Source organism: Dendropsophus ebraccatus (assembly GCF_027789765.1).
Source record: "Dendropsophus ebraccatus isolate aDenEbr1 chromosome 6 unlocalized genomic scaffold, aDenEbr1.pat SUPER_6_unloc_1, whole genome shotgun sequence".
In the NCBI taxonomy this organism is placed as follows: Eukaryota; Metazoa; Chordata; class Amphibia; order Anura; family Hylidae; genus Dendropsophus; species Dendropsophus ebraccatus.
This window is the reverse complement of record NW_027208415.1, coordinates 569727-591152: the sequence shown is the minus strand read 5'-3', so window position 1 is coordinate 591152 and position 21426 is coordinate 569727. Positions and strand designations below refer to the sequence as shown.

Sequence of the window (21426 nt, the reverse complement as noted above, 5' to 3'; positions counted from 1 at the left end):
TGAGAGCAACGGACGCTGTGTATGGAGAACATCCCTACATACAGCGTATGTCCACCTATGGCTGCTTTACTTTTAGGCCGCCTCCACACACACAAAAATAAGAAACAAACATACTATGAGGCCGGGTTCACGCTACATATAACACTGGCCGTTCTGTGACTGAAGATCATCCCGGCTGGTACTGCAGTACTGACCGGATGATCTTCATTTCTGGTGAATTCAGATGCAAATGCACCCCAGTTCACCGCTGCATACAATGGAGCGCGAGGCCGGAGCCGCATGTTCAATTATGTGAACTGACATGTCTTGTGCGGCCGCTATTCAATGAATAGTGGCCGCAGAAAACTGACATGTCAGTATTTCGTGCCTCCGGATGGAATCCCGGCCGCAGCATATACTATGTGTATACACTCCAGGCGGGATTCCATTCATTCCAATGCATCGTTTGTTTTGTATAAATCATGGATATTGTTGCAAATTACAATAGCATAGTTGTTCTATCCTTAAGAGGAAAATAAAATTATCCCACACTGCAGAATCTTTTTCCCGTTGACTTGTATTAAAAAAGGAAAGGGTTTTTTGTTTTGTTTTTTCTTCACTTACCAGAAGTGGTGTATACTTTCCAGTCTGACACAGTGCTCTCTGCTGCCACCTCTGTCCATGACTGTCCAGAGCAGTAGAAAATCCCTATAGAAAACCTCTCCTGCTCTGAACAGTTCCTTACTAGGATAGAGGTGGCAGCTGATAGCACTATGTCAGACTGGAGAGAATACAACACTTCCTGCAGGACATACAGCAGCTGATAAGTTTTGGAAGACTTAAGTTTTTTAATTAGAAGTAAATTACAACGCTGTATTACTTTGATACCATTCAATTTGAAAGAAAAAAAATTCGCTGGCGTTCTCCTTTAATTATATTTGGTTAACCCCCCGCTGTTTTGGGGTGATAATATTGTATACTAATATTCATATAAACATTCTTGTCTTTTTTTTTTTTTTTTTTTCTTTCTTTTATATCTCAGGTTCAGATTAAATTTTTGTGAGTGCTGGACTTACCCACAAGCTACTGAAAAGACTGTCTTCCATTACTATTTCATACAATTACTTTTTTAGCTTTGTCTTTGAAAGAAGTAACACAAATACATGTGTTTTCATGAAGAGGGGGGAGAAACCAGAGGGCTACAGGCAAATGAGGCCTAAAACATTCCCGGCAAGCAATTGCCCAGGCAATAGCAGACAGATGTTGCTGGAAATACGCGAGAGTCTCCGCCATTTACCCAAACCATCCGATGTTGGAAAGGCTGACCAGGGGCCTTCTAAACCTGAAGATCCAAGGCAGGGTCGTAATCCTCCTAAGTTTGTCCCTTATCATAAAGCTTTGGCTGAGATTCGCAACTCTTTGCAGCCTTTTGCCAACTCCACAAATGCTTCTCAGAGGGGTGGAAATGAAGTTAATCGAAAAATGCTGCATGACCTGCTGACTGCAGGGTTTGATGAGGTAAGGCTTCTAAGGCTTGGAATTACTGTACAGAAGTCAGGCTGGAATCACACATGCAGTTTTTAAGTGAGCCATTTTTCTGTTCTTTTCTCTCTCTCTGCTCACTGCTGCACGGTCTCAGGGAACGACATTATTGCTATTGTATTACAATAATAGAGACTTGTATTTAAAGAGGTTGGCCACCTTTAATTAACATTTTTGTAAACCATATTAAAAAAGTAAATTAGGCACTTACACACTAACTGCAACTCTGTTATCTGTAATAATTCCCTGGGCTGGACATTGTCCTAAGGACACTTTATTGATTGACATCTCTGATGTTTCCATGCTAAATTAAAAGTTATACTGAATCCCTTTTCCCATAAAGATATACATCAATCTGCTCAGCTTCTTCTGCTCTATAACAGCATGCTGATAGCTTAGGCAGCATTTTCATAGTGATGGGTTCCCTTTAATCAAAGGTGGTCATCTCCTTTAACTACTAGAGGGGTTTTCTCTCAGTTTTTGAAGTGTCATCATAGAAAACTCTTGACATGTCAAAAGTTTTGATCAGTCCGAGTCTCTGTCAGACCCGTACCGATTGGGAGAGGACTGCGCTGCAGCCTGTCTTGCTCCCTGTTCTGTAACAAAAAAAGGGTCAGGCTCCATAGACTTAAATTATGAGCTTGACTTTTTTTTTGTCTAAAACAGAGCAGGGAGAGAATGCGCAGCAGCTCATCCATACAGGTCTAAACTCTCAGACCTGGACTGATCAAAACTTTTGACATGTCTCTATGACATGCAAAAATAGAAAATTGCTGCAGCAAACTGCAAGTGTCAGGACTCGTCATATATACTCTCCAGGGGATTGGATTAAAAGCACAGAAAGGCTATGTCCACGCATTGTTGAAGTTAAGTTTATGGCCGTCATTTAAAAAAGTCAGGCGAAAATTTTTATTGAAGTATTGTATTGCCTCTCAAAAGTTTTACAAATCACCAGTGTACACTTATTACGGGAAATGCACATAGTGTTTTTTTTCCCAGCACTTACTACTGCATCAAGGCTTCACTTCCTGGATAAAATGCTGATGTCACGACCCGACTCCCAGAGCTGTGTGGGCTGTGGCTGCTGGAGAGGATGATGGCTGGGGGACACTGAGGGACACAGGGCACTGGAGGGACACTGAGCATCCCTCTGCCATCATCCTCTCCAGCAGCCACAGCCCACACAGCTCTGGGAGTCGGGTCGTGACATCACCATTTTATCCAAGAAGTGAGGCCTTGATGCAGTAGTTAGTGCAGGGAAAAAAGCACTTTCTATGCATTTCCCGTAATAAGTGTAATGGTGACTTGTATAACTTTAACTTCCATGCTTCTCTCCACCATGCTTCTCTCCACCATGCTTCTCTCCACCATGCTTCTCTCCACCATGCTTCTCTCCCGTGCTTTTGTCCCCCGTGCTTTTGTCCCGCATCCCCAGGTATCTCCCCCCCCCCCCCCCCTTCATCCTCACCTCCTCAGAGATGGTCGCCGGCGCTGTCCGCCTCACCTGCTGGCCACCCGTAGGGCCAGGACGTGCTCCTCCAATCAGCGGAGACTGGGAGCGTGGCCCGCCGCAGCGCACCACGCAACCGCCCACATTATAATCCGCCACTTATCGCTGCGTATTGCCGGGGAACAAAACACAGGGGCACCATAGTTTGGGGAACTTTCCCCGTGGCACACCCGACCATGTGTTGCGGCACACTAGTGTGTTGTGGCACACTAGTGTGTGATTTTTAGCGTCGCTGAATTCTGATTTCCCACTGCACACTCCCCACAGCCGCACGCTCTATTGGGTGCACTGACAGGGATTTCTACGGCCACTATTCAGTGAATAGCGGATGCAGAAAACGGACATGTCAGTTTCTGGCTGCGCACCGCTTGGGATCCCTAGGATTCCTCAGGAGGCGGCACTAAGTAAGTACCGCAGGAATCCTGGCCGTTGCTACAAAGGCCGTGATTACTACGGAACCTATGTGAACATAGCCTAAAAAAGCGGCACTGATTTGTCTTTAATGGCAACCATCCACTTAATTTCAACATTGTGTGAACATCCTTTCTGTTCTTTGAATCCACTCTTGGTTTTGGTTGCAAAATACTGTGTGTGAACATAGCTTCAAGTAGTATTTCAGCTACTAAAAATGTATCCCCTATTAAAGGAGTTGGCCACTTTATAGTAAAATTGCTCAGTATACAGTATTAGTAAGTGTAGTCACAGCACTTACTGATAGCAGCTTCCTGTGTACCTTTTATAGAGCTTAAAGCAGACTCCCCTCCTCCAGGCTGGACTGTCCTACTCTGTGGTGTTTCCGTCCATAAGATGGCCAACATGGAGGAGCATGCCCCGTCTCAATGTCCTCTATAGGCATATACAGGCTCAAAGGTGGACACTGGGGGGCGGGCATGGTCACATTCTCCTCCATGTCAGCCGTCTTATGGACAGGCTCATCACAGAGCAGTGCAGGGGAGTTAGAGTTTAGCTCCATGAGGTACACAGGGAGCTGCTGTCAGTAAATACAGTTAGTATACTTACACTGTAAACTGAAGAATTTTACTATAAAGTGGCCAACCCCTTTAAACCCTAGACGACCAAGGACGTACCGTTACGCCCTGGAAGTCTTTCCCCAGACGACCCTGGGCGCACCGGTATGTCCTTTCCTATGAATCGCGCTTCATAGGAGGTGGGGATCGGCTGCAGTGTGCCATCCGCCCTCACTGTTAATGACAGACTGCAGCGATCGCGCTGCAGTGTCATTAACCCCTTAAACGCCACGATCGCGCCGCTGCAGTCCCCTGTCACTGCGGGAGTCCCGATCGTTTAAACGGACTGCCGGAGGTCTCTCGCCTTCCTCTGTGCGGTCCGACCGGTGCTCCTGTTGATTAAAGAGGACCTGTCACCCCCCGTGCCGGGGCAGAGCGCAGCTGAAACCCCCCACCCTCGCTAGAGACCCTTATACTTACCCCGTACACGAAGGCCCACTCCTGGAGCCGCTCCCGCCGTCGAGATATCATCGTCGGAAGCCCTGCGCGCGCATCAGAGATGAGTACGACGATCATAAAGAATAGATGGAGCCGTCATTCTCTATGAGCGTCGACTCCTCTCTGATGCGCGCGACTGGCTTCCCACGGTGATATCTCGGTGGCGGGAGCGGCTCCAGGAGCAGGACTTTGTGAACGGGGTAAATATAAGGGTCTCTTGCGGGGATTGGATGGGCTCTGCCCCAACACGGGGGGAGACAGGTTTCCTTTTAAGTCTGCCACAGGCAGGCTTATTCAGCAGAGCGCCTATCACACTGATCAATGCGATACCTATGGCATAGCAATGATCAGTGTGAATACCGAAGTATTGTATGTAAAAGTGCCCCAAGGGGACTTAAAATGTGTAATGGAAAAAAAAATGTAAAAATGTCTCCCCCAATAAAAGTTTAAATCACCCCCTTTTCCATTATATAAATAAAACATATAAAAATAAATAAACATATAATATACCATAGCATGCGTAATTGTCTGATCTATTTAAATATAACAAGTGTCATCGCGAACGGCGTAGACGAAAAGAGGGGAAAAAAGTGACAGGATTACCAATTTTCTTGATTGATTGATATATATATATATATATATCAATCTATTTCTGTCTTAATTGTGCAGCTGCACACCTAGGTAGATGAGTTGGGTGTCTGCGGTAAGGTCTTGACCCAGGACCTCCTCTTCAATATAATTCACATAAATACCGCGGCACATGAAGAAATTTATTTCAGGTGAAATTACATGATAACACAGCACGGCAACATAATAGGGGGTGCGACGTTTCGACGACCTCACGTCATTCTCAAGTATGCTTAAAAATGACGACGTGAGGTTGTCGAAACGTCACACCCCCTATTATGTTGTTGTGCTGTTATCATGTAATTTCACCTGGAATAAATTTCTTCATGCACTGAACTGCGGATGTCCCGCGTTATTTATGTGAAATATATATATATATATATATATATATATATATATATATATATATATATATATATATATATATATATATATATATCTTAATAAAATGTAATCAAAACGATCTTCACAAATATGGTATTAATAAAAACTAGAGATCATGGCGGAAAAAATGACTCCCCATACAGCCCCGTAGGTAAAAAAATTAAAACCGTTATAAGCGTCACAATAGGCCCATTTTATTAATAAATAATTGCTAAAAAAAAAAAAAGGGTTTCATTAAAAGTATATATAACATTAGAAAATCTGTGTAAACCTGCATATGGTTGTGTTCGGACTGACATAGAATAATGGTGTCGTGTCACTTTTACCATATAGTGCATAACGATTTCACCAATTTATGTCTTCATAAATAATAATTTGGGGATTCCATCATACATATTATGGTAGAATGAAAGATGCCATTACAAAGTACAACTATTCCTGTAAAAAAACAAGCACTTACATGGCCCTGTAGATAGAAAACTGAAAGTGCTAGAGCTCTTAGAAGGGGAGGAGGAAAAAACGATAACACAAAAATGAAAATTTGCAAGGTCCACTGGTTCATTTTGGGCTTGGTCCTCAAAGGGTTAAGTTTTGTTAAAGTGTCACTGTCGTGAAATTTTTTTTTGCAGAAATCAATAGTCCAGGCGATTTTAAGAAACTTTGTAATTGGGTTTATTATCCGAAAAATGCATTTTTATCATGAAAAAGCAGTTTGAAGCTCTCCCCCCTGTCTTCATTGTTCTCCTATGGAGAGAGCTAAAGAAAAGACCAAAACAGGACAACAAAGAGTTAATCTACAAATCCCTCACGGGATATCTCCAGTGACAGTCACCAGTGACCTGTCTGAGCTCGGATTACAGCTGTCACCCAGCTCCATGCCTGTAATCCTCTGTTATCTGCTTTCTGCTGCTGGCTAACTCCCTCCTTCCTCCTCCCCCCTCCCCTCTCCCTAGAACAGACAGGGGACGTCTCCTGCAACAAGTCACAATTTTCAGATTTTTCAAAGTGGATGAAAAAGAGGAAGGAGGGGGGGACCTGGGAAAAGGCTTTTTACATGCAGATAATGGCAGATTTGGCTTTGGATTACGTCATATGTCCGCACCTGCACTTCAAAGCGGGGCCGCGCGGCGGCCCCGCTTTGAAGTGCCGCGATCCCGGGTGCCGCGAGTAGCCCGGGACCGCTGCTATTAGCGGGCACGGTCTGATCGCCGTGCCCGCTAATTAGCTAATAGGAGGCAGCTGTCAAAGTTGACAGCTGCCTCCGATTACCGGAGGCAACGTTTCCCTGGGGTCTAGTGGGGGAGATCGCTCCTCCGGGACAAGGTCGGGACAAGAGCGATCTCCGTTACTGATGCCGGCCGGGGACGCGTCCAAGATGGCGCCGTCCTCGGCTCGGCACTCGTTCGTTTTCGGCAGCAGCCGAAAGCAAACGAGTGCCGATCTCATGGATCTCTGCAGCATATCTATGCTGCAGAGATCTCAATGAGAGATCCAAGTGTATATACTAGAAGTCCCCCAGGGGGGCTTCTAGTATATGTGTAAAAAAAAAAAAAAAAAGTGTTGTTAATAGTAAAAAGCCCCCTCCCCTAATAAAAGTCTGAATCACCCCCCTTTTCCCAGGTTTTAAATAAAAGTAAACAAATAAATAAATAAACATGTTTGGTATCGCCGCGTGCGTGATCGCCCGAACTATTAATTAATCACATTCCTGATCTCGTACGGTAAACGGCGTCAGCGCAAAAAAATCCCAAAGTGCAAAATTGTGCATTTTTGGTCGCATCAAATCCAGAAAAAATGAAATAAAAAGCGATCAAAAAGACGTATATGGGCAATCAAGGTACCGATAGAAAGATCACATCATGGCGCAAAAAATGACACCTCGCACAGCCCCATAGACCAAAGGATAAAAGCGCTATAAGCCTGGGAATGGAGCGATTTTAAGGAACGTATATTGGTTAACAACGGTTTGAATTTTTTACAGGCCATCAGATACAATGTTATACATGTTATATATCGTTTTAATCGTAACGACTTGAGGAACATGCATAACAATTCAGTTTTACCCCAGGGCGAATGGCGTAAAAACACATTTCCCCCAAATAAAAGAAATGCGTTTTTTTTTTCAATTTCACCACACTTTGAATTTTTTTCTGGTTTCGCAGTGTACTTTATGCAAAAATTCAGCCTGTAATTGCAAAGTACAATTAGTGACGCAAAAAATAAGGGCTCATGTGGGTTTCTAGGTGGAAAAATGCAAGTGCTATGACCTTTTAAACACAAGGAGGAAAAACCGAAAACGTAAAAACGAAAATGGGCCATGTCCTTAAAGGGTTAAGTAAGGCTAACTTTTAATGTACATGTTAAAGGAAAAAAGGATGGGTAAATGGACGTTGCTGTATGCAGAATCTGTATAAATCTTACTGACAGTATAAAAGGAAAAATCTGTTTCTTCTACGTGCACAAATTAGGTAGGTACATTAAAGTTGAATGTACTGAAAGTTTGAATCTAGCCTAAAAGTTTGTTAGTCCTCTTTTTTTTTTTTTCTCTTAATTTTGTCATTTTTTGTAGGAGATGGTGGTCAGAGCTTTACAGCAGACTAGTAGTCGCAGTATAGAAGCTGCAATTGAATATATGAGCAGGATGAGTTGTCAAGATTCATATAGGGAAATCTCAATTGCTTCAGGAAGATCACACAACACTGGAATGATTCCATCAGGTAAACTGTTAACTTGCATGTACTATTGATTCAGAGTCCGGACTAGATGGCTTTTGAGAAAGCTATGGTCTGTATAAGGAATCAAAGGATTCCATATAATCTCCTATGAGGACTTGAAATGTGTCACCATCGTTTAATTTTTTTATTAGATCATTTGATTCTAAACATTTTTCCAATATATTTTATTTATTTTCATTGTTTCTCGTAAAAATCCTCCTCATACAGTTTAGCCTCAACTGTTCCAAACAGGGCTGTGAAGTTGGTAAGTCGCAGCTCCGACTCCTGAATTTTATTAGTACCGACATCTACTCCTTCATAAATGGCCAGTCATATGCCAGGGGATTTATCACCCTGGCTCAGCAGCTTCTCCCTAATGTCCTTCATGATCCTGGGGCGACTTCTGAGTGACTTAAGAAAGTTATAAAGTAGCTTCTCCTGTGTGTGCGCAGTGGATGCAGCCAGTCTCCAGCCCCCATGTCCTCAACAACTAACTAAATTACTAACTATTCACCCTACACAAAGAAACACTACTAACAATGTCAGATCCCTGTGATATACAGGGGTCAGCCATAGGCCCAGATGTATCAGCTCTCTGTCAGTGTCCGTGCTCCTGAATCATCACAGGCCCACAGGAACTACCTGCTCAGCCAGTCAGTGACTACAGCTGTGCCTCGCCTCACTCACTGATTTGGTGAGTGGGCATTTCTGAGTGGGGCCATGACATCCCAGGATTGGGAGCGCATTGCATGTTGCACTGTGAGGGGAACAGGGATGGTTAAATAGGACTTCTTTATTATGAACCAACCACCCCCTGTCTCCCCTGGATTTTTCACTGTTGCTCAGAATACCCCTTTAATTTCTGCCTCTCTCTCTCGCACACACAGCCTGCTGCAGTTATAACATATACACACACAGCCTGCTGCAACCTTAGAACACACAGTATTCTCCCAGAGAGAAAACACCACATTGAGGACAGAGGTTACTGCTACTCTACTTATGTTTTCTCCTCCTCCTCTATATTACACAGGATAACTTCATATTACACTAGTGCTCATATACAATCATCCCGCATCCAGGAACAGAACAGCACATATCTCCCCCCACACAATGGACTCTTCCAGCTCAGAAAGGAACTGCCAAAAAGTGACCAACATCATCTCCCCGAACACCCTTATCTAATAGGGCCAGTGTCCTATTAGTTTTGCTCATAAAATATATTGATGAGCAAAACTAGTAAAATTCATATCAAAACTCAATTCTAAATTTTTTTAAAACTGGACTCTGTACATTTTTTCCGACTGACAGTCAAAACTAGCTCCGCCTCCATAGCCCTGGTTCAAAATGTGAGAATCAACTGATTTAGCATGAAAATACTGTTGATTTCTTTACTTCCTCCCTCCTGCGTGTTCTCATGTAAGGCTGTCATTTCATTGAGCAGTTTTGACTGGGCTTTACCTGATAGCCGCACAGGATTTGGACCTGGTCCGGCATGACTTGCCCGGGACCAGTGTCTGAGTATGTAAAGTATTTTATAGGGCCTTTTTTAACTGTTTGTGGGGGTCACTCAGCTTTCCCAGGATTCTGAATGATCACCCAGCTTTATCAAATTACCAAAATTGCATATTTTATTCAAAATACATCACAATTTTTTTCCGACTCGCCATGAATTTTATGGTAACATAAAAGATTTAAATACAAAGTATATTTAATGAACTAAGCCCACATGACTTTTTTTGATGAAAAAATGAAACAGTTGAATTTTAAAATGCAAGGTATGAAAAATCACTGTCTCTAAGGGTTAAGGTTGGGGGCTACACATGTTTGGTCACACAACAGGTCTCATGGGCAACTTTATTACAGGTGCGGCTTTGCTGTAAATAAAATGTCATGTTGCACATGACTATCACTTGAGGTGTCGAAGCAAAGTCTTGTACTACTGGAGACCAAAAAAACATGTTTTCATTGTGACTGTTGCAATCCAGCATTTAGGACCTTTAGGTGTGATGTTGTGTGTTCTTTGTGTCACACAACCAAGCCTAAAGCCTAATGGTCCCATTAGACTAAACAATTTTTTGATTTTGCCGATTAATGACTCTTAATTGCAAACAAGTGTTTTTGGAAGCAACCTAAAATTGTTCACCATAACACACAAAACAAAGTGATTGTTAGTTACTATTGTTACTGAGATCAGTAAGAACAAACAATATGTACAGTCATGGCCAAAAGTTTTGAGAATGACACTAATATTATTTTCACATGATCTGCTGCCCTCTGTTTTTTATGTGTGTTTGTCTGATGTTTTTATCACATACAGAAATATAATTCCAATCATATTATGAGTAACAAATGCTTATATTGACAGAATGAGTTAATGCAGCAAGGCAATATTTGCAGAGTTGACCCTTCTTCTTCAGGACCTCTGTAATTCTTCCTGGCATGCTCTCAATCAACTTCTGGACCAAATCCTGACTGATAGCAGTCTATTCTTGCACAATCAATGCTTGCATTTTGTCAGAATTTGTTGGTTTTTGTTTTTCCACCCGTCTCTTGATGATTGACCACATGTTCTCAATGGGATTAAGATCTGGGGAGTTTCCAGGCCATGGACCCAAAAATCTCTGTTTTGTTCCCTGAGCCACTTAGTTATCACCTTTGCTTTATGGCAAGGTGCTCCATCATGCTGGAAAAGGCATTGTTGATCACCAAACTGCTCTTGGACGGTTGGGAGAAGTTGCTCTTGGAGGACATTCTGGTACCATTCTTTATTCATGGCTGTGTTTTTAGGCAAGACTGTGAGGGAGCCGATTCCCTTGGCTGAGAAGCAACCCCACACATGAATGGTTTCAGGATGCTTTACAGTTGGCATGAGACAAGACTGGTGGTAGCGTTCACCTCGTCTTCTCCGAATAAGCCGTTTTCCAGATGTCCCAAACAATCAGAAAGGGGATTCATCAGCGAAAATGACTTTACCCCAGTCCTCAGCAGTCAACTTCCTGTACCTTTTGCAGAGTCTCTGCCTCTGTGTGTGGAGATGCACTTACACCTGCACTGCTGGTAGCCCGATCCCGCAGCTGAAACACTTTTAAAAGACGGTCTTGGCGCTTGCTGGCCGTTCTTGGGCGCCCTGGAGCCTTTTTGGCAACAATGGAACCCTCTCCTTGAAGTTCTTGATGATGCGATAGATTGTTGACTGAGGTGCAATCTTTCTAGCTGCGATACTCCTCCCTGTTAGGCCATTTTTGTGCAATGATGACTGCACATGTTTCTTTAGAGATAACCATGGTTAACAGAGAAACAATGATGCCAAGCACCAGCCTCCTTTTAAAGTGTCCAATGGTGTAATTCTTACTTAATCATGACAGATTGATCTCCAGCCATGTCCTCATCAACACCCACACCTGTGTTAATGGAGCAATCTGTGAAAAGATGTTAGCTGGTCCTTTTAAGGCAGGGCTACAATGATGTTGGAGTGTGTTTTGGGGGATAAAGTTAATTTTCTAGGCAAATATTGACTTTGCAAGTAATTGCTGTTAAGCTGATCACTCTTTATAACATTCTGGAGTATATGTAAATTTGCCATTTTAAAAACTAAAGCAGTAGACTTTGTAACAATTAAATTAATATTTTTATCATTCTCAAAACTTTTGGCCATGACTGTACATACAACGAATGATTAGCAAACTGTTTAAGAGAAGAGATGAGTCTGATGTCCATAGTGCTGAATGCCGAGGGTGGCTGGGTTTGACCCCAGTCTCCTTGCTGACAGGTTCCCTGTAACAAGGATTTTATGGTCAGCTTAAAAGATGCAATCAGGGACAAACAAACAATATTTTGATCATTGCCTGCATACACACTGAAAGGTTATTGTTAAAATTAGAATTGTTAAAATTCTTTGCACTCTATAATCGTTTCGTGTAATAGAGCCCTAAGTCTGTAACCTTAGCCCAAACCGTAAAGGAGGTAGTGATTGTGTGGAAGGTGCTTCTTTTCTGAAAAACAGTTGATTTTACATACAGTAGTTTTTGATAAGAAAAAGTTGCAGTTTTTGTTGCATTTTTTTCAAGCAAAAGCGAGAAGCTCAAGGAATGGGAAATAAACACTATACCTTCCTACTGTATACACTCCTTGCTTTGGCTAAAAAAAATTGCATTAAAGAGTGCAATGGCTTTTATGTCCAAAACCAGTGTGGGGCACCAACCTAAAGAGGCCCAGGCAAAGGTAAGAAAAGTGTACATAATCATTAAATGCATGGCGTAGAGTAGTGTTCTCCAACTCCAGTCTTCGAGGACCACCAACGGGCACCAACTATAATGAAATCACCTGTGAATTACCAAGGATATCCTCAAAAAACAACCTGTTAGTGGTCCCCAAGAACTGAAGTTGGGTTATACTGGCGTAAGGCATTACAGAAGAAGGTATGTGCTCATAGAAGCTATATAAGCCAAGTAAGTCATTAGTAATAGCATACTCTTTAATAATGGCATAAGATGCTTGCAGCTTTAACGCTTTTGACTATTTAATTTTGTAGGTAATCAGCATTCTGTTAATCGCCGACAGAGCTGGAAAGGGTCCAAGGAGTCCTTAGTTCCTCCAAGACACATATCACCATTGTCTGACAGTGTTGGTTATGGGGCATCAGAAATTCAAAGTACCCAAACAGATATAGGAAGGCCATTGTCTGGATCAGGCCTTCCAGCATTTCCCCAGGCACTTCCAGTAAATGGGCAACGAGTCAATCCTCCACCCCCACCACAAGTTAGAAGTATTACTCCACCCCCGCAGCCTCCACCCAGGGGTACCACTGCCTCCCCACAATCATGGGAACCAAATTCACAGACAAAGCGTTACTCTGCTAACATGGATTTTGTTATTTCTCGTATGTCTCCGGCTCCACCTGGAGGATGGCAGGAAGGATATCAACCTCCAAATCTGAATTCTGCACATTTAATGAACCCACAGTCTCAAGCACAGAGATCTATCAATCCTGTGCCTGTAGGAAGACAGCCCATCATAATGCAGACATCTAGCACTGGCAAATTTGGTTATTCTGGGAGGCCGGGCATGCAGAATGGTAATGGACAAGCTGATTTTATAACACACCAAGGGAATAACAACGTGGGGAGAAGCCAGCCGCCCCCTTATCTGATGTCAAATGGTCCGAACAGTACAACTCTACAGATGCAAGGAAATAATGGTCCAGTGTCTCCTGCTTTTAATAATGGAAATCTTTCCACCTCTGTGCTAGCACCAAATCGAAATAGCCACAACTTGGAACTGTACAACCTAGGCATTCCAGGTCATCCAACGTCGTGGCCTCAGTCATCCTCAGCCCAGTCCCCCCAAGGAAACCATGAGATGCCGTCATGGCAGAATAATATTCCTGTGAGATCCAACTCTTTCAATAATCCAATGGGAGTTCGCCAGGTGCATCCTGCTAATACTCAGCCTTCTGCCACAACTGTGACTGCAATCACTCCTGCTCCCATACAGCAACCTGTAAAGAGCATGCGGGTGTTTAAACCAGAACTTCAGACCGCTCTTGCACCTGCACACCCATCTTGGATGACACAGAGTATACAGCCCGGACCCTACCCTGAAGTAGCTGCACATAGCAATCCTCTGCTGCCGCTACAGCCAGAGGCACCAAATTACCAGGGACCGCCACCACCGTACCCAAAGCACTTGCTACAGCAAAACACAACTGTGTATGAGGCAGGTTTGAAATCTGGCAAAGAGGACATGTCTGTAGCTCCCAGTATCCAAGAAGAAGGGGAAAAAAACACTGACAGTACTGTTGAGACCACAGAAAAAGAAAAACAGATCACAACATCACCTGTGCCTGTAAGGAAGAACAAGCAGGATGAAGAGAGGAGGGAGTCTCGAATCCAGAGCTATTCACCTCAGGCTTTCAAGTTCTTCATGGAGCAACATGTGGAAAACATTCTAAAATCCCACCATCAGCGGCTGCATCGGAAGAAGCAGCTAGAAAACGAAATGTGCCGGGTAAGAATCAGATAAGCTGCAAAGCAGCCTAAAGGTGGTAATATTCTATCATGTAATATTCAGGTATATCACATGTATGTGCATAACATGAATGGTTCAAATAGAGAATAAAAAGAAGTTCCATCTTTATTTCCCTGGCACATACATGACACAGGCTCAGCTAGCAACTGCAAGAAAGCATGATTCAAGGGAATGACATATCCTATTAATAAGCCATCACTTTGGTGTTAAAGGGGAACTCCAGCTAATTCATTTTCTTTCAGATCAACTGGTGTCAGAAAGTCAGATTTTTAATTGACTTCTATTTAAAAATCTCCAGTCTTCCAGTACTTGTAAGCTGCTGTATGTACTGCAGGAGGTGCAAAGTAGGGTTCGGAGACAGCATCCGTATTGTGAAAAAACATTATTTTGCCATTTGCATATAAAAAGACGACGTTTCGGCTCTCAACAATCCTGAGCCTGTCTCAACTCTTGAGAAAGGCTCAGGATTGTTAAGAGCCGAAACGTCGTCTTTTTATATGCAAATGGCAAAATAAAGTAAAGCTTTTTCACAATACGGATGCTGTCTCCGAACCCTACTATGCGCTGAATTGAGAACCAGGTGGTGGCCGACCTGTGGGGACTGTGCATCTAAAGTGGAGATCCCGCTGTTCCTACTGGTGGAGAATACTGCAGGAGGTAGTGTATTATTTCCAGTCTGGCTCATTGCTCTCTGCTGGTACCTCTGTTCGTGGCCGGGACTGTCCAGAGCAGTAGCAAACCCTCCATAGAAAATCTGTACTGCTCTGTCCATGTCAGGAATTGTCAAGAGCAGTACAGGTTTTCTATGGGGGATTTGCTACTGCTCTTGACAGTCTCTGTCACCGACATAGGTGGCAGCAGAAAGCACTGAGCCAAACTGGAAAGAATACACCACTTCCTGCAAGACATGCAGTGGCTGATAAGAGGTGGAAGACTGGAAATTTTAAAATAGAAGTGAATTACAAATGTATATAACTTTCTGACACTAGTTGACTTGAAAGAATTTTATTTTCGCCGGAGTACCCCTTTAAAGGGGTATTCCAGGCAAAAACACAAAATGCAGTGCAGGCATGGGTTGGAGAGAACATAATAAAGAATGTATGCTTACCGGTCCCCATGCCCCTGCAGTGCCATGTCTCTGCTCCTGGACCCCTGCCGTTGTCCTCCTACTTTCCCTTCTGCAACTGATGGATTGCCTGCTCAGCCAGTCAGAGACTGGGACAGGACACTGCTGCAGTCACTAATTGTCTAAGCAGGCACTTTAACTAGGGCCATAACGAAGCAGGGAGAAAATTATATCTGGCGGGGTCCGGGAGCCTGTTTGCCCAGCGCTGCAGAGGCACGGCCACTGGTAAGTATAGATGCTTTATTATGCCCCCAATCCCCTGACTGCAGTGGATTTTTTCGTTTTTGCCCAGAGTATCCCCTTAATGTTAGCCATACACACGAGAGCCACATATTCCCACCTCTCTCATAAGTGCTTACACTGATCAAACATGAACATTAGTCTCAAAGATATTTTGGCATATTAAAATGTGACAGAAGACGTGGGGGGTGGGGCATAAAGGAATGCTAGCTATACTGTCCTGAGACCTTCAGTAGGTTCAGGTTCCTTACGCTGACCCAGGAAATATAAGACATATTACTAATGGTAGACTATCTACTTTGTTGCATTCAGGTTCGTTTAGTAAGCACATTTCCTTTTTATGCGGATGATAAAGGTAGAAAATATAAAATAATTTTTTATATATTTTTTTTGCAGTGTTATTACACTTTTATAGAACATGTATTTGCTGATTGTCACTACATTTCTTCTGAATGTTTCTTCTCTTAGATTTTCCATATCTCTCTTCCTTTTTCCACTCACTAACAGATGATTTAAACAGTTAAGGTTGGAGCTTGGCTGAGCTCTTCAAGCCTCCATTACTGGGTAGGCAAGTAGACACCAGTGACATGGTGCTGTATTAACAATAGCATGATCTTCCTAGGCTGCTGCATGTGTATCATACATGACAATAATGTAAGCATGAGGACTCCTTTACACTTCTAACTTCCAGACCTGAGCCGGTTTCACAAGAGCATAATATCGGCATACATGTGCTGCCGCAAGCCCTGGCCTGACTACGAGTCATAGGGATCTATTAGATCACAGTCAGGCCAAGACTTACGCCCACGATGTAAAGAGAAAAAAAAAAAGCAGTGTTATGATTGTGTGAAATTGAGCTTCAACTCACAATATGTTTTGCTTTTGGTTATATATTTATTTTGCACAACCATGTAACCACTTCTCATTTTTTTTTTCCTCACATTTTTCTGTTTGGTTGTGAATCCTTTTCCTATTTGGTCAGGCAGCAGGGATAATGTTAATGCTGGATAAAAATAATCTATGGAAGTGATGTGTGACTATTACAGAAATCTATTTTCTGAAGTGATACATGTTTGTGGCTACTCAACCCTTTAAGAACACAGTGGAAACAGTGGATTTTGGCCTTAACCTCTTAAAGGGGTTGGCCACTTTATAGTAAAATAGGTCAGTACAAAGTATTAGTAAGTGTACTCACTATATATACTGACAGCAGGTCCCTGTGTTTTTGTTGTGTGTTTTTACGCCGTTTGTCCTATGAAAAAAAAATGTTATATATGTTCCTCAAGTCGGTACAATTAAAACGATATGCAACTTGCATAACTTTTGTATTATTTGATGGCTTTTAAAAAAATAAAACCTTCCAACAGCAAAAAAAAGTTCCCTAAAAGCGCTCTATTACCATGCTTATAGTGCTTTTATCCTTTGGTCTATGGGGCTGATTGAGGTGTCATTCTTTTCGCCATGATGTGTTCTTTCTATCGGTACCTTAATTGCGTATAAGCAAGTTTTTGATCGCTTTTCATTACAATGTTTCTGGATTTGATGCGACCAAAAATGCATAGATTAATAGATTATGCACACGGCGATACCAAACATGTTTGTTTATTTTTATTTATAAAATGGAAAAAGGGGGGTGATTTACAATTTTATTAGGGGAGGGGGGTTTGTATTTACAACACTTTTTTTTTTTTTTTTTTTTCACATTAATTTGAAGTCCCCCTGGGGGATTTCTAATACAGATACACTGATCTCTCATAGAGTTAGGTGTATATAGTGCAGATAGCAGCCGGGATCGCGGCAGTTCAGAGCGGGGTCGCGGCTATTAGCAGGCACTGTCCGATCGCCGTGCCCGCTAATACAGTGCAGCACTAATAAAAGTCAGAATGGCCCCCCTATTCCCATGTTTTAAATAAAAGTAAATAAACATGTTTGCTATTGCCGCGTGCGTAATCGCCCAAACTATTGATCCTATTCCCAATCTCGCACGGTAAATGGCGTAAGCGCCAAAAAATCCCAAAGTGCAAAATTGCGCATTTTTGATTGCATCAAATCCAGAAAAAATTTAATAAAAAATCAAAAAGTCTTATATGCGCAATCAAGGTACTGATAGAAAGTAAACATCATGGCGCAAAAAAATGACACCTCACACAGCCCCATAGACCGAAGGATAAAAGCGCTATAAGCCTGGGAATGGAGCGATTTTAAGGAACGTATATTTACCAATGGTTTGAATTTTTTACAGGCCATCAGATACAATAAAAGTTATACATGTTATATATCGTAATCATAACGACTTGAGGAACATGCATAACAAGTCAGTTTTACCCCAGGGCGAATGGCGTAAAAACAAAAAAACCTTTTTTTTTCGTTCAATTTCACCACACATTGAATTTTTTGCTGACTTCGCAGTGAACTTTATGCAAAAATTCAGCCTGTCATTGCAAAGTACAATTAGTGACGCAAAAAAGGGCTCATGTGGGTCTCTAGGTGGAAAAATGCTATGGCCTTTTAAACACAAGGAGGAAAAAACAAAAACTCAAAAACGAAAATTAGCTCCGTCCTTATGTCACTGTCGTTAAAATCTTTTTTGCAGAAATCAATAGTCCAGGCGATTTTAAGAAACTTTGTAATTGGGTTTATTAGGCAAATATGCCATTATCTGCATTTAAAAAGACTTTTCCCAGGTCCCCCTCCTCTTCTTTCTGTCAACCACTGCTCATTATCAGGAAATCTCAATCAGAGGGATCCGGTCTGTGCTATGGAGAGGGGAGGGGGAGGAGAGACTGAGGAGAAATGTCAGCAACAGAGAACAAAGGATTACACAAGGGGGGGAGGTATTCAGAGTGCTATTCAGAGGTCAGATAGGTCAGTGGTGACATCAGTGGAGAGAGCCAGATGTAGCTTTAAATTAACTTTGTCTTGTTTTGGTGTCTCATTTTCCTCTCTCCATAGGAGAACAATGAAGACGGGGGAGAGCTTCAAACTGCTTTTTCATGATAATTCATTTTTCGGCTAATAAACCCAATTACAAAGTTTCTTAAAATCGCCTGTACTATTGACTTCTGCCCAAAAACTTTTTTAATGACAGTGACACTTTAAGGATCAGGCCAATTTTAATTAGTGTGTTCGCTTTTTCCTCCTCAACTTCAAAAAGCAATAGCACTGATTTTACCAGCTACAGAGCTCGTTGGGGCATCTTTTTTGCACCACAATCTCTTGCTTGTATTAGTATAGCCGTAATGAAACTGATCTCGGCTTGGCATTCTATTGCTTTCGGCTGCAGCAGCCAAAAGCAATAGAGCACAGATCTCATTGATCTATGCAGTTTATCTATACTGCATAGATCTCAATGAGAGATTAGAGCAGTCATACTAGAAGTCCCCCATTGGGGCTTCTAGTATGTGTGTAAAAAAAAAAAAAAAAAAAATTTTTTACTAATAAAAAATTCCCCGCCCCTAATAAGTCAGAATCACCCCCCTTTCCTCATTTTATAAATATAAAAATAAATAAACATGTTTGGTATCACCGCGTGCGTAATCGTCCTATCTATTTAATTATCAAATTCCTGATCTCGCAAGGTAAACGGCAGAAGCGGAAAAATAAATGTAAAAGTGCAAAATTGCGCATTTTTGGTCAAAATTGTAATAAAAAACGAACAAAAAGTTGCAAATGCGCAACCAAGGTGCCAATAGAAGGAACACATCATGGCGCAAAAAATTACACCTCACACAGCCCCATAGACCAAAGGATAAAAGCGCTATAAGCATAGTAGTAGAGCAATTTTAAGGAACATATATTTTTTTTTTTAAAGGGAACCTGTCACCCCCCGTACCGGGATGACAGGCTCCCGACCCCCCGTTAGAGACCCCTATACTTACCTCATCCCGCCGGGTCCCGCTTCTGGATTCGGTCGGGTCCCGGAGATCTCAGCCGCTGCAGCCCGGCGCGCGCGCTGAGAGATGAGTCCAACACCCATAGAGAATGACAGGAGAGTCCAGCGCTCCGTCATTCTCTATGAGCGTTGGACTCATCTGTCAGCGCGCGCGCCGGGCTGCAGCGGCTGAGATCTCCGGGACCCGACCGAATCCAGAAGCGAGACCCGGCGGGATGAGGTAAGTATAGGGGTCTCTAACGGGGGGTCGGGAGCCTGTCACCCCGGCACGGGGGGTGACAGGTTCCCTTTAAAGGGTTTTAATTCTTTAACCTCTTAAGGACATATGACGTACCCCTACGTCATATGTCCTCACTTGCACTTCAAAGCGGGGCCGCGCGGCGGCCCCGCTTTGAAGTGCCGCGATCCCGGGTGCCGCGAGTAGCCCGGGACCGCTGCTATTAGCGGGCACGGTCTGATCGCCGTGCCCGCTAATTAGCTAATCGGAGGCAGCTGTCAAAGTTGACAGCTGCCTCCGATTACCGGAGGCAACGTTTCCCTGGGGTCTAGTGGGGGAGATCGCTCCTCCGGGACCTTGTCCCGGAGGAGCGATCTCCGTTACTGATGCCGGCCGGGGACGCGTCCAAGATGGCGCCGTCCTCGGCTCGGCACTCGTTCGTTTTCGGCTGCAGCAGCCGAAAGCAAACGAGTGCCGATCTCATGGATCTCTGCAGCATATCTATGCTGCAGAGATCTCAATGAGAGATCCAAGTGTATATACTAGAAGTCCCCTAGGGGGGCTTCTAGTATATGTGTAAAAAAAAAAAAAAAAAAAAGTGTTGTTAATAGTAAAAAGCCCCCTCCCCTAATAAAAGTCTGAATCACCCCCCTTTTCCCAGGTTTTAAATAAAAGTAAACAAATAAATAAATAAATAAACATGTTTGCTATCGCCGCGTGCGTAATCGCCCGAACTATTAATTAATCACATTCCTGATCTCGTATGGTAAACGGCGTCAGCGCAAAAAAAATCCCAAAGTGCAAAATTGCGCATTTTTGGTCGCATCAAATCCAGAAAAAATGTAATATAAAGCGATCAAAAAGTCGTATATGCGCAATCAAGGTACCGATAGAAAGATCACATCATGGCGCAAAAAATGACACCTCGCACAGCCCCATAGACCAAAGGATAAAAGCGCTATAAGCCTGGGAATGGAGCGATTTTAAGGAACGTATATTGGTTAACAACGGTTTGAATTTTTTACAGGCCATCAGATACAATGTAAGTTATACATGTTATATATCGTTTTAATCGTAACGACTTGAGGAACATGCATAACAATTCAGTTTTACCCCAGGGCGAATGGCGTAAAAACACATTTCCCCCAAATAAAAGAAATGTGTTTTTTTTTTTCAATTTCACCACACTTTGAATTTTTTTCTGGTTTCGCAGTGTACTTTATGCAAAAATTCAGCCTGTAATTGCAAAGTACAATTAGTGACGCAAAAAATAAGGGCTCATGTGGGTTTCTAGGTGGAAAAATGCAAGTGCTATGACCTTTTAAACGCAAGGAGGAAAAACCGAAAACGTAAAAACGAAAATGGGCCATGTCCTTAAAGGGTTAAAAGCCATAAAAAAAAAAAAAAAAAAAAAAAAAAGGTATACAAGATACATATTGTTGTAATCGTAACAACTTGAGGAGCAGGTATAACAAGTCAGTTTTACCCTAGGGCAAACGGCGTAAAAACAATTGTTGTTTGTTTTTTTTTCCAATATTACCACACATATAATTTTTTTTTCTAGTTTCACGGCATATTTTAGGCAAAAACTATTATTAGTGGCGCAAAAAATAAGGGCTCATCTGGTTCTCTAGGTGGAAAAATGCACACGCAAGCTAATACGGCCTTAAGGCTTGGAAGAAGCTCTGCACCTTGGCGGTCA

At 42.7% G+C, this 21426-nt stretch overlaps 1 protein-coding gene across 6 annotated transcripts in view; it reads left to right on the top strand.

Annotated features, from left to right (window-relative positions):
• Positions 1-21426, top strand: part of LATS1 (large tumor suppressor kinase 1) — an 83910-nt gene that overhangs the window by 10273 nt on the left and 52211 nt on the right. For 5 of the 6 annotated variants that reach the window (XM_069955645.1, XM_069955642.1, XM_069955643.1 and 2 more), the window contains exons 2-4: positions 1022-1497; positions 8078-8225; positions 12754-14228. In XM_069955645.1, the coding sequence (XP_069811746.1) occupies positions 1153-1497; positions 8078-8225; positions 12754-14228 (1968 nt within the window). In that variant the 5' untranslated portion in view covers positions 1022-1152. Of the gene's footprint in view, positions 1-1021; positions 1498-8077; positions 8226-12753; positions 14229-16122; positions 16180-21426 lie in introns of those variants that run through there. The other variant, XM_069955647.1, reaches the window with a different exon arrangement.